Source organism: Macrosteles quadrilineatus, unplaced genomic scaffold (genome assembly GCF_028750875.1).
Source record: "Macrosteles quadrilineatus isolate MER2022 unplaced genomic scaffold, UCM_ALF_1.0 Scaffold_1__1_contigs__length_201487025, whole genome shotgun sequence".
Taxonomy (NCBI): domain Eukaryota; kingdom Metazoa; phylum Arthropoda; class Insecta; order Hemiptera; family Cicadellidae; genus Macrosteles; species Macrosteles quadrilineatus.
The window spans coordinates 53,613,397-53,628,028 of NW_026542594.1; the positions used below are offsets into that span (position 1 = coordinate 53,613,397).

General features: G+C 34.8%; 1 protein-coding gene across 2 annotated transcripts in view; it reads right to left on the minus strand.

Annotated features, from left to right (window-relative positions):
- Nucleotides 1-2,715: 2,715 nt before the first annotated feature.
- The window catches only part of LOC128983094 (translational regulator orb2), a 734,652-nt gene continuing 722,735 nt past the window's right edge, over nt 2,716-14,632 (minus strand). For both annotated transcript variants that reach the window (XM_054402252.1, XM_054402253.1), the window contains 3 exons: nt 9,044-9,225; nt 6,871-6,981; nt 2,716-6,402 (listed from right to left, as the gene is read on the minus strand). In XM_054402252.1, coding sequence (XP_054258227.1) covers nt 6,286-6,402; nt 6,871-6,981; nt 9,044-9,225 — 410 coding nt within the window. In that variant the 3' untranslated portion in view covers nt 2,716-6,285. The remainder of the gene's footprint in view (nt 6,403-6,870; nt 6,982-9,043; nt 9,226-14,632) is intronic.

Genomic DNA, 14,632 nt, shown 5'->3' on the forward strand with positions numbered 1-14,632 from the left:
CATTCACTTGGTGAGATGAATAATATTTGCCAGTTCTGCTATGCAACTTACTTTGGAAGTGAAAAAATATACGAAGCACATAGTGTTGTCACGATGGTAAAATAAACTTGCTTAATGTCAGATCAAATTAATGAACGTGAGAAATGTTCACTTCTGAAACTGAGAGTACTCAAACAATTTAGTACAAACAATAATAATACCTTGACTATGATAAGTTCAAGTAGTAAGATTATACCAAATCTTGGCGGACCTTATGTTTTTATTGTAAACTTTTGTATTACTAGCTCTACTTTATTGAGGAAAACACAAATGGATTGTTTACTTCTAGGTTATGTTGCCAGTTCCTCGGACAAACTTATACAAAGTTTTTGACTGAATTTTAGTGGCAATATTAGACATAAGTGAAGGAATTAGTGTTTATGTATTCAACGATTGAGTAGGTACAGTCAAGTTTATTTTTATAATTCAGGAGAGGCAAATAATATACGCTGTTCAAAAAGAGATAATGAAAATTGCTATCCAAATCTTATAGCTACAATAGTTATCCAACCTATTTCGACAAATGAATCCATACTATCAAAACTTTGGGACAGGTAGCCTCTTAAGAGAAACCCCACTGAACAACGTGAGAACGTTCTGATGCGGGTCATATACTATGACTAACACACAACACGTTAAAATACGTTAACAAACTATCAACGGTTTTGCTGCTTTAGCTTATTCAAAGCAGATTATGGCTTTCCAGTTGATAACCCAGAGTTTATGGGTAAAAAATGGAGCACATTAAATGGTTGATATCACTCCATTTTTCAGGATTCTCTTCGGAGAAAATTCGTTTGATTAGGGGATGTCTAGGCAACATGCTAGGAAAATTCAAGTTCTCAATGCTGGAAAAACTTTGTTGCAACATGTTAGCTCGAATTGAAGCAGATCATTTAGCTTTTATTAGAAGTTATCAGTTAAAACTGAGAGCAGAAATAATGTAGGGGAACCTTGACGATACAAATAGAGATATTTAAAATTAGTTTCTAACAAGTGATTAAACAACTCTAAGATGTAACTAGAATTACTCGAATTTAAGCATAAAGTTTTCCTCGGCGTTATGTTTCATACTATGCGGCTCAATGAGCCGCACGGGTTCTCTAGTTATTTAATATTTCAGAACTAAAATTAATATAAAAGTAAAATGAATTTTTTCGGGTGGAAAATAGAAGCATGAATAGTTATTTAAAATTAATATAAAAGTAAAATGAATTTTTTTGGGTGGAAAATAGAAGCATGAATAGTTATTTAAGTAGGCCTATAAAGTACGGAACTAGCCTATAGGCCTATCTATACTATAAAATTCTAAAAATATGTTCAAAAAAGTATTTTGAATTAGTTAGATTAGAGCTATCTTAAAAGTAGTAGGAATGTTTGAATTGTAATGAGTAAAAACTATTTGAGCCAGTGAGACTTGGAAATTTAAACTTGATCTTAAGCCTTAATTTAATTTGAATACAGTTATGTCAAAAAATCATGTTTAGGCTAATCAGGGAAACACTGGACCGATAAGTGCTAAGTTAACTACTTTTGAACTAGTATCCCAGGGCTCCCCAGGAGCATTGATTTCCCCTCAGTTTACTTCATTGGGGAATCTAAAAGACATGTCAGAATAGTAAGCACTGATAATAATCACAATTTTTATTTTCTATCACAATAGTATTGCCATGTCTTTGAAAAAAAAATGTTTTCACCCAATAACAATGTTGATAAGATTAACCATACAGATACTACCAGTACTGGAACTTATAAATTAAAATTTAAAATCATTTAACAGATTGTTTTATAAAAAAATATATCTCAGTCAGTCATATTTTTTAGGAAAAAACTTCTCATTGGGAAATATTGATAAGTAAACATTAATAATAAGTGTAATAATAATAAAATATCGCAAAATCGACATAACTTTTATAAAAAAGTAGGAAAGTAGGACAAATGTGTAAAAAGTAGGAAAAGTAGGACGACTTGGAGGCCTGAAATTGATTAAATTTTAAGGAGTTAAGAACCTTTTGCAACTTAACTGTAATTTGTAACTTTTGTATGTTAGATCAATTCTAAATAAATAAATATATTTTAGAATTATTCATTATGTTGATCTAATTTTATTCAAGGAAAAATATTAACAGTATATTGTATTAAATGTATAGGCTTAGTAGAACTCCAATTACCTGAATCAATTGAGAATGTACAACAATCAGATGGTTGGATTTGTACAGAAATCCAGGGTATTTGACATAAAAAAAAGGCAGAGTCGAGCTGAGGTTTTACTAACTAGGACTGTAGAATGTGTTTGAGAAAGATTTTACGATTAAAATATTCATGCTTCAGCCAAAATCGCAGAGGGCGGTTATGAATTTCCGTAACCACAAGAGACGGCAAAAGATGTTAAAAATTAAGTTGCAATCGCGGGATAGGTTTTGGTTTTTGCCGCGATCACGGCCTCTGCCTTCTTTAATGATAATTCTTACAATTTGGGTTTTAGTTTTTAAAATTCCTTCTGTAAGCAATTCAGATAGTTAAGAGTTGGGAGTTCTACTGTAATCATTCTGGCAAGTTCTGTATTGGAGGTTCCTCTTCTGTTTGTAGTTTGAACAAAGTTATCAACATTAAATTACATGTGTTATCAATTGAACATATTACAGTAAAGGTGAGAGGATGAATGAAACCCACAAGTATGAAGAATTAACAGCAATATTTATCAAATAAACACAGTTTACATTTTAATAATTATTTTATAAACATAAAAAGTTTGATATTCAACAAAAACTAGGGAGAATTTTGGTTACAAAGCATTGCCGACAGTCGAGAGGCAACAGTGGAGCCGACTGACGACGTTTTTATCGTACAAAAATTAGAAAATGTACAAAATTCATAAAAAATAGGAGTGATTGAAAATGCACACAAATTATGAACCCCTATCTAGAATACTATAACTAACAGTATTAATTAAAATTAATTAAAGCCAGTACTAATCCTTTCCTAGCTTGCACATCAGGGCTGTTTTGCTTTGGTTCCCAGCCTCACAATATTTAACAATACATATACATAGCATTTTAAACAAATATAAAATTGTTTGCTATAATATTTTTGTTAGGCTTTTTGGGGATACACCTTGTATATTTGTCTTACAAATACACTGTGCACCCCGCCTACATGGGTCGTAGAAGGGACTAGGATATGGCTAATAGATTTCCAACCTATTTAGCTATTGCACTTTTCTACATACAAATGTAATCGTCTATAAAAAACTATTAATTTAAAACACTTTACATATTAAAAAAATATTTTAAATATATTAGGATCTAAAAAGTTTAAGGTAACCGAATTTAATAGCATCGTGCTATATTATAAAAACTTTAATATTATTTTGACAAAAACAAAATTCACAAGCTAGGAGTTATAGAAAAATAAAGATTTGACTTGAGACAAAACGTCTAGCAAACCATAACAATTGACTACGATAGTGCAACACTGACACTAGGTAACTTACGACTACAATAGTGCATGATACTTATAACATAGTGGTAACATTTACTCGGTATATATACAGCGGCACACCAAAGCAAAACAGCGGGACACGGCCAAACACACAAATATTTGTACTTTCACACCGACTTGGCTTGATGCGATTGAAACGTGGAGACTGAAGTGAATGTTATCCTGGTAACTTGAGTATTGAAATTAGAAAACGGTTATTGTATTTATGTATAACAAATTGCAATGTTGTATGTACAAACGTTTCAGTCAAATGGAACAAGTTTGTCTGTGCAATTGGTTTTCATTGAAAACTGGCACTAAATTGTCAGTGTAAGTGTACAATCATAAAAATTAAAATCTCTAGAGATCAATTACATAATATCTAATGGTTACAAAATAAGAAATCAGTAACAAAACACACCAAATAAATAAAATTATTTAAAATAAACTATTAAATCTTGTAACACGTTAAAAATAAAACGACATATATATAATATATAACAACAGAATACTTTTACAGAATTTGCAGTTAAAATAAGTTTATGCACTACGAATAAACTAGAAAAATTAAACAAAAAAAGAAGAATTAAGTAAACGCTAACAGTAATATGTCCATTGGAGGTGCAATAAACTGTGCTTAATTTAGTATTTTGAATTTCAATCGCATTGTGGTAGAGAAGAAGAAATACTTTTACCAAGACTTTAAAAAACACGTGGATATAAAAAGACTCATAGCAAATATATAGTAAAAGTATTTCTTGGTGAATAGTTAGTTCGCCATGCAATCCTCCTCTCTTGATTACGATTAATGACAAGTGACGGTTAATATATTTTGGTCCTGTACAACTTTAACAAATATCTCCAGTTGTTAGTTAAGATACTCATGCGAATCTAGGGTAACTATGACACAGCACAAGATATATGCCGGCCTCAGACCAATTGTAAGACAAACTATAAAACTATTAAGAACACATCTGTTTAGAAAGAATTACTTGTCTCATAAAACCTATTTATACTAATTTATACCCTAAAATGTTCTACATTAAATATAGTTCAATAAAAGTAGATACCGGATTAATTGCTCCAGGCAATTTACCGAGAGTCTATTGTTAAAATCCAAATTGAGAAAAGCGTGTGATGCAGTCTACAGAAAATGGTAACAAAGAGACACAAATACGAGACATGTATTGTTGACTATTGTATGTTGTTATCAGTCGGTACATCGATACGGGTATAGAGGTGTGATCACTATACTACGGTATGAGTGCCATCATAGAAACTACACTAGACATTACATTACGAGTGGAATCGTCACACTGGAATATCTATACAAATTTTATAGTCTTATTCGATTAAAAAAATTATCAATTACAGAGCTAAATGTTTAAAATAATTTAGCCAAGGCTACAAATGAATCACGAGTAGATTTTGTATTGAATACAACTATCACATAAGACAAAAGTGTCAGTAAAACGTTTTGTTAATTCCGCGTAGAAAAGATACATTCGTTATTTAGGCCTAACCAGTTTGCTGCTTTGCAACACGAGGTGAACTGCTCAGAGCAGTCCATTACAAGCGTAAAAACACAACAAACGCAATCGCTCGTAAATACAAAACAACAACGTAACAACTACTTTTATTAAGAAAGTAAAAAATAACATACATCTAACTATATCATTCAATTATTGGAATCCAATATCCATAAAAACACGTTAACACTTGGTATGAAACACTCAACACCCGGTATGAAAATTCTCATTCTGGATCAAAAATCTAAAAACAAGCGGTAAGGCTTTAATCCTATCCTGGAATTATTATTAAAAATAGAAAAGGAAATCTGACTATCGATGTGGTCGGCCCATGGCATCGACTAGCCCACCTATCTTAGCGGTGAGTTCCAAAGAAAGCATTTACAAATCGTAAAAAAGTGGGACGAATATAGTGAGGGGTCACTATTTATATATTAATATTCTTACAGCTTACTAGGAGATATAAAATAAAGGACTCTTTGTACCCATACGGAGAGAAGACACTTACTCAGCTTGTAAGCTAGGGTTAGGTTGACTAGAAATCTCCAACTCTTTGGTATCAGGAGATCGACCGGTGCCCACCTTACATGACATAAGGGACAGTGGGAGTCGGTGGGCATCGGAATCAAACACAGGTCTGGTCCATGGGGGCAACCCTCCTCCCCAGCCTAAGTAACGTATCAAAAGTAGTTATGCCGATCGGAATATGAGGTCAGTGGCAAAGTAAAAAATCGTTCATATATACATAAATGAGTCCCAAAAATAAAATTAACTACCTACAAGGTAATGTATTTTTTCAATTAAAAAACACAAAGCAGTCTGTAAAACTACACGGTATAGTTTTTGGTTCAGTATAATCAAAACTTACTTTTTACACAAACAACTATTTACACAAAAAGGCGTTACAAAAAATGTGAAGGGCCTGTTAATCTAATACGACAAAGAATCAAAAAACAATAACAGGACTTGTGGAGGTAAAAAAACTTCTGTCAGGCTTTGCGGCTAAGACATCCCATAAACGACGCCTATTTACAAAAATACCCTGAAGAGAATTTCACCAAAACTTACAAAGTGTGGCGAAAGGGCCACAAGACATCTAAAGAACGGTGAAGAGTTACATAATGTCAATATGTAATGATAACAGTTAATGGAGAATTAGACTAAGTTTTACAGCGAATCAAGAGAATCTAGGCTAATATACGGATTGGCTAGAGAATTGCGCTAATGTGCGCCTGGGTTAACACCAACGGAAGGGCACAGCACGAGGTCGATCAGCGCCTTCCTTGACTAGTGGCTTGTGAAACTCTCGGCCAGGACGTGAATGGATGGTGGCCCAGCAGTGCTCACAGTAGTACTGTAACATGGTATATACAAATTTATCAAAGTATCGACAAATATCAATTTACTTTGAACTAATCTATTTAACTTACAAGTACAGGCTATTAAGCAGCAACATGTTACCTGATAAAATTAAAATAAAATAAAATAAAATAAAATTGTTATTTGGAAATATATGATGTGATGTGTTGTGTGTGATCGGATCACACAATAAAGTGTTGTATTGGCAAGACTGACCTAAACTGTTTTCTAAAGAAGCCCTGTTTGTAGGGACGAAATACAAAATTAATTGTGTAGTGTAGTAAACATTTGTGTGCCTTCAATTGCCTGGAACTCTATTAAGTTTTAAAATTTAGTTGTTCATCAAGCACTAGCACTATTTCACACAGAGACAAGTAATAATACTTTTGTTCCAACTATAACAAAGCCACATTTAAAGGGTGTCCTCAAAGGGGAAATAGGTTTGTGCTGTACAGAAGTTTACCTGGAGACAAGTGACATTTGCACAGAAGAACGGAGCGAACTTGCCACCACAGCGTTGCCCCTGACACTCGTCACACATCTGGTCATCCAGGACATATGGCTTCACTTCCACCTACATAACATACCACACCACACAAGTGTAATACAACAAATAATAATTCAAAGTAATGGTAGCAAGGTTATCTTCTAAATAAACAGGCAAAATAACTCAAAAGAAAATATTAATTCGATTCTTTTTATTTCCAAGGAATTAGGCCGGCAATTGAAATTTTATCAAGAGCCTGTCAGATTGATGTCTAAGTGACAAACCCGAATGAAGAGTAAATGCTACGGTGTCGGTAGGCCTGATAAAATTTCTTATTTGCAACCCTCCTTGAGGAACTTGTCTCAATTTAATCACCTTTGCCTGTCAATTCGTAGGCAGCGCCACCAGCGTTGCCTACGAATTGACAGGCAAAGCTCTCTCAAAACACTTAATGATTTTTACCATGCGGTTGGCATTCTGGGTTATAGTAGTATATTTTCTGTGACAGTGTATTATTATGAACTGTCAAGCACACAAGCGCTGTCAACTCGTAGTGACAAAATCTGGAACAACATCAAGTCTCGACTCGAGTAGACGAGTAATGCACCCAACCTAAGCGCTATGGACTCGTAGCGGCAGATCTAGTAAGCTGTAGTTCACGAGTAATAGTACTCGAGTATCGCCGATTTGGTATCGAGTCGACTCAATACTTCATTGGACTCGATACTTAACGAGTCAAGTACTCGACTCGTCACATCACTATGGTGAACGGCTTTGAGTAAATGGCGTTCGTAGCCTGTCGTCTTCGTAACATGCTGATTTTGCTTTTCACGCAAATAAATATTTCCGGTTGGAGAAAAATTTTACACGTTTTCTGTGACTCATTAATTGTTGAATATTTAAAATTTAAAAAATCCACCCCAGTAAAATTCCCGCACATTACTGCTATAATTACAGAATTTCCGTAATTCCCGCATAGTTCCTGGCGTCATAATATTCCCTTATAATTCCTGCTTTTCCCGGTTTTCCCGGTCGCCAGACACCCTGTGAAACGACTGTTCTCGTGGGAAAGATTTGAGACCAGTGATCACGTGTCTAAATACAATGCTCTACTAAATTTAAGCCTAATACTGTATACACTATGCATTTAAATGGTCTGTTTTAACGAGTTTTTGGGGACGTCGGTTTAACCGGAAAAACCGTTATTCGGACTGGCCTCGGTCCCGAGGAGTCCGAATAAGAGGGAGTCTAATGTAGTGGGAAAATACTGAGTTAGATATTTTTGTTAAAATTTGTACAACTAAATCTAGACTTCTACTGGACCAATTTTGTCTATTAAAGGGTTATTGGAAAGCTTATTCGTGTAGATTTGCTAATAATTATAAAAGTGTGATTTTATTAAATATTTGTGGTAAAAAAGTAGAAATTACAAAAATATATTAGTTAATAGGGCAATGGAAAGCATCATCCATGTAGATTTGCAGACTTTCTAAATCGACATATTCAGTAGACCAACATTTTTATCAGCGCTATCAGAAACATGCCGCCTGCAGTGTCATTAATTCACTTCTATTTCTTAATATTATAGACACCATAATTGTTTAGCCTACTTTTAACACACTACAAGGAGCCTTCTATTTAGTACTTTTTTGTTTACTAATTAATTGTGTTTTATACTGTCTTAAATGCATTAATCGCTAGTCATTGTATAGCTTACTTTTAACAAACTAAATGTAGAATATTGTTTGGAACTTATTATTCACTTTGACCACTAATGTTTACTGCTTCAGGGAAGGTCATGAGGTGTGTTTTTCAACAACAGTTTATTTATTCTCCATAAGAACAGAATTTTAAATTTAATAAACTTTTTTTGAATTTACTGAGTAACCATTGGGCATACAACAACGCTTCAATATACTAAATTATTTATTTTTTTAAGCTCTACAAAATGGTTTAGAAAGTAATTGCAAAATTTTATGTTTTTAGGGCCAGCAATGGAAAAAACTGGTTTAAACGCCCGTTCCTATAGTCCGATCAAGCTGGTTTGCGAACCATTTAGAAATTCAATACAAAGTCCTGACTTTCCCGTTCCCGTTTTTCCCGACTACTAGACACCCTGTCTTACTCAGAACTCATATTTGGACCTTACCCTCTTGTCAATGTCGCCATGTTGCAGTTGGACGAAGCGAGCACTGATAGCTGCGATGTAGCTCTGTTGGTTGCTGAAGGCCACACGGCCGGCACCCTTGGGGTACTTCAGCTCAGGATCAGTGTCGATGCCCGCATAACACACTCCTCCATACAGGCGGTCCATGATCATTGCTAACTCAACTGTAAAGTAAAAATTAAAGAAAATTAAACATTTAATTGGGGAAATTTATTTATTAAATTATATGTTAGTACATTATAATAACAGGACACATTGTCAGTACCAGTACATAAATCTCAGACTACATTTGTTTTTACTAAAAAACAACTGAATCTTCCAGAAATATAATATTTTTATAGGAAACCAATTGAGCTAGAATGAGCTGAGGTAATTCATGCAGTCCTTCAAATATTCTGCCAATGAAAAAAAGATTTAGTCTCTAGCAATTTTTTTAAAGAAAGTCTAAACTTAGAAGGATTTTCTAGAGCAGCGGTTCCCAAACTTTTCAGTATGGCGACCCACCTACATCTTGGATTTTCTTTCGCGACCCACTGATTAAACAATATTAATAACAATAACTTTTCATTATAATTTTATTATTATTATTATTAATTATTATTATTAATAAGATTATCATGTCAAATGTGTAGTGAGAAAATTGTTAAGATGGTGTTATTTAAAATAGAATATACAGTCCAAACCCACTATTATTTCACAAAATTTAAATTATTGAGAACTGGTGTTTTTTATAACAAGCTATACTTGGGTTGAATGTTGATGCCTACTGTAGGGGGCTGAACATTTTTCATTTCTAGCCCATGTCTGCATTTAATTTTCATTTTCAAATACATCAGGTGAAGGATCAAGGTCATCAAGGATCAGGTCAAGGATAATATTCTCACACAACTACTAGAACTAGAAAGGTGAATTATTAGTATATGGATAGTATTTTACATGCCAAGTATAAGTTTTATCTTCACAAAAAATTTGCTATTAGGCCTATCTTCAGAAATTAAGAAAGACTAGTCACTGTTCACTGAATAAATTTATATTTATGACAGAATAATTATTGCATTTTTTGAATCTCCTTCGTAGAGCTGGATGCCAGCAGTATACAGTTTCATGTTTTACTGTGTTGGCCTAATTGGAAATCCCACAACTTGATTTTTATCAACCCTACTACAACAGTAGACCTCGTCTTTAATGACCCTTACGGGACCGGACCTAGGTCGGATAACTCAAAAGGTCTGCAGTTAAATCATCTATCCCTTAAAACAAAAAAAAAATGAAGTAATATTTATTTGGAATAATTTAATCATTATTCTGAAGTCATGTGCATTATTAATGCAGTAGATTTTAAACTTCGCCTGCTTGTTTTAACTTTTGTAATTAAATTATCTTTGTTATTTTTTCTCTGAAATATTTAATTACATTTTAAAACTATGTAGCAATTTATTATATAACAAATTACAAACCTAATTGCACTGTAATATATTAGTCCTGAAAATAGGTGTTTACCGGACGAGTGTGGTCGTTCCTGTGCGAGAGGAAGCGGGACCAAGTCGAGTACAGGATTACCATACGAGTCTTGGACGAGTGACGTACATTTTACGCCATACTACTCTAAGCTAACAATAACAAATCTATACGAATCCTTTTATATTCCCACCGACTAAAGGACTAACAATCACTACTCATAACCACTCTAAGAGAGGTCATGTTTTTCTGTATAACCACTTATTGTCAAATATAATATGCTAGTTGGTGTTCGGCAAAAACTCATTACAATACAGTAGTACCTTTGACTATTAATCCAATAGTCAATGGTAGTATGTAGTGAAACCCCATTTGATTAAGCTGGCGGCAAAAAGCTGTTTTCTGGACTAAATCCTAGCGTGGGAAGTTTGTTAAAACAGTGTAGTGTGGCGTAAAATGTTTAAAGGGTAATAAAGTTTCTTATTCTTATTATAAAACAAACTACACTTATCTCCTTTTTTATGTATTGTCGATAGAAAGTCACTTATAAATCCAAAACACAGTCAAATATAAAGTCATATACTTTCAGTGGAATAAATAATAGTCATATTAACTGATGTTTTCTAAATCTATCGTAATACAGTTCAGAACTTATTGTCGAAATAAAGATATAAGCTACAATTTTGTTACGAGACAGGATGTTTATTTATACAGTGATATCCTTTAGAGTTTAGCGTATTGTTCCCATCGCCGAACAAGTGAGAAGAAATTCCTAAATTCCTAGAAAGTGGCGGTTAAACCAAACTACTTTTAAAACAAGGTCGGTTCAAAGAAACTGTAATATTTTACGAGCGAGGGCAGATAATCCGATGATTGGTTAGTGCGAGTTCGGTTATTAGGGGGTCTACTGTAAATTGGAACTTGATAGTTCATTCCTTAATTCTCTTCCTCTGTTAAAAAAGTACTACTTTCTAGTTTGGCAAAAATGTATATTTTTTTAATATTTGAACATTTTTACACTAAGCTACATAAGCCTTATAACAGTCTTTTTCACATTTATTTTTTATTTAACTAATTTACTTTTAAATACATCATGTTGAGTCAGCCATATCATTAGTTCTTCTTTCTTAAACAGTAACAAAGCTTGAACAACAACTACCTGTTCAAAATGAGTATAAACATTTAAAGTTTAAACATCAAAAAGTTGAATCAAGATAACTGTTTTGTAATGACAAAATAGTGATTTAAGTGTACAGTAGACCCCCTCTTAACCGACCCTAATGGGACCGGACCTAGGGCGGATAGCTCAAAAGTTCGGTTAAAACAGGCGATCCCTAAAATCATAACATAATTCCATAATTCCATATATAATTTGGAATTATATAATCACTAGCAGAGTACCCGTCCTTCGTACGGGGTTGGCATATAAGTATAAAATGTTTATTGCAGTTATGCTCATTAGCTTTCTGTTTGCAATGGGGAAGGACACAGTTTGATAACATTTGCTTCTCTAAATTTAAGGTATATGTTTACACATCTACCATTGCCATAATGTTCTACCACTAATAATAAATTATTGAAAATTCGCAAAATATGCTTTCCAAATCCATCGTAATGCAATACAGAACCTTTTTTCGAAATTAAAGATACAAGCAACCATTTTGTTACAAGACAGGATGTTCATTTATAGCCTCTCACTGGAGGCTCGAGGCACAAAAACTATCTTGACCTTGGAGTTGTTAACCCCCCTTCCCTGCCAACTCTACAAGTTGCGTTGTTTGTTTACTCTAGCGATAAGATAATCAGTTCTCAAAATCGTAACGCAATTTACGATTTTATAAATTTGCCACACAGATAACAAATCAGATCAGGATGTCCTCACGCTACAAACGATCACTGACAATGCTATATTTTTTGTGATTAATACAAAATAATTTATTCTTAGTCACATCCTGTGGAGATAAGCGTATGGTTCAGTTCTCATCGCCCAGCGTGGGAGCGGAAATGCCGATATTCCTAGAAAGCAGCTCTCAAAGCAAGGTCGGTTAAAACCAACGGCAATATTTTACGATGGAAGGCGGATAATCGGATTATCGGTTAATACGAGGTCAGTTAAGAGAGGGTCTATTGTACCATGGTTATTTATTATCAATTATGTCTTACAGTTTGTTGTGCTGGACAAATTCACCTCTAAGGCCCCTATTAGCCGTGAGCAACATGTGGCGCAGCTAGTGGAGCCGCCGGTGTCGGACGTGTAGAGGGGCATGGAGTCAAATGGTGCCTATTAGTCGCGGGGAGACCGGTGGCGCCGCCGAAAAAGCTGCCCGAGGTGTTGCCGGGAGTGATTTTGCCCGGTAACATGTGTCGCGACCGTTTTAGTGTCCAGGCAGTCGGGGGGCATTGCAGTATATGGAGCCTATTAGCCGTGGGAAACATGCGACGCCACTGACTGCTCGCGCATGCGTTAAAAACGTGAAAACGGAGCATGCCACACAGTCTACATCGTGGTTTGAGTCGATTGATACGTGCATCGCCATATTGTTGGTCTATTCATTAGTTACTTCTATTCACTTTGTTTCCCATTGACCTTTTTAACAGAGTATTCTTTCCTTTTTGTGTCATTCATGAGCGTTTTTAGTTGTCTTTAGTTTGGAAAAAACAATGTCTAGTGCCAAAAGTGACGTGGTAATTGTGGATGCAGTATAAGAAATCGCACTCTTTTTTTTTAACAGGAGAACAAGAAGAAGGAGCTCCGAACTGCTCAAAGTCATGTTTGACACTAGAGTGTTGTGGTGAATTCCGCTGTTTGAGCGAGCTACGAATGTGTCGCGCGACTAGTGTCCAGGTTCCGAAACGCTGTGGGCCACCGGCGGCTCCACTAGGTGCGATACCAGGGGCTCCCGACGACGCAGACTCCCGACGACACAGACTTCCGAAATGTGACGTCACGGCCGACCACCCCTTCTCTATCTGAGTGGAGTGGGAGAGAGTCGTTGCGGCAACGCCCCCGATCCGGCCGATGGCTTGTCCTCCACACGAAAACCCCTACAACACTATGACGTCACGGCCGTCTATCCCTCTCTCCGGGTAAAGTGGGGAAATGTGAGTTTTCGTCCGCGATTTTGATGTTGTTGATTTCCACTAAATTAACGATATAATTGTTTTAAATCAGATTTGTAAAGCATGGCATAGACATATTTTTTTGATATTGTTCATTCCCACTAAATTAGCAATATATTTTAATCAGATTTGAACATAATTTTAACGCAATTTGGACATTATTAGGAAAGTGTTGAGGTTTGTGAGTTAGTATGACATCCACATAAATCACTAAACTGATTAAAGTGAATGTTTGCTTTTGAATGTAATTATTGTATATTGTATTCATGAAAGCAATAAGAAGACAATGTGCTGAATTTACTCTGACTTTTAATGTAAACCTGTAGAAGTTTCAACAGCACATTGGGATATACAACGTCACACAGCTGATTTAAACCAATATTTTTTTTATTCAGAATAATTGTTTCGTTTGTTTAAACCATCGATCTCTATTACTTAGAGATCGATGGTTTAAACTAATTGGTGGGTTTATTAATTATAATACTGTGTTATTTACTGTAGGACATGGGATTCTATAGTATAATGGTAGGTAAAACAGACCAATGCTGTATTATTCAAGAGTATATATGTTTATAAATTATTATTACGCCACAATACAATGTTTACGCCACACTACATTAATTTGATGAACTTTCCAAGCAAGGATTTAGTCCAGAAAACAGCTGTTTGCCGCCAGCTTATTCAAATGGGGTTTCATTGCGTAATACTGTTCTGCAATGAGTTTTACCGGACACCAATCAGCTGATTACACTGTATTTTCGTGGCAATTAATTAGTGGTTATAAACAAAAACATAACCTCTCTCAGAGGTTATGACTAGTGATTATTAGTCCTTTAGTTGGTGGAAATATATAAGGATCTGTACGGATTAAGTAGTATGGCGTAAACTATCGTACGTAACTCGTCCAAAATGTGTGTACCGGACTCGTATGGTAATCCCGTACTCGACTTCGTCTCGCACGGGAACAACCACACTCGTCCGGTAAACACTTAT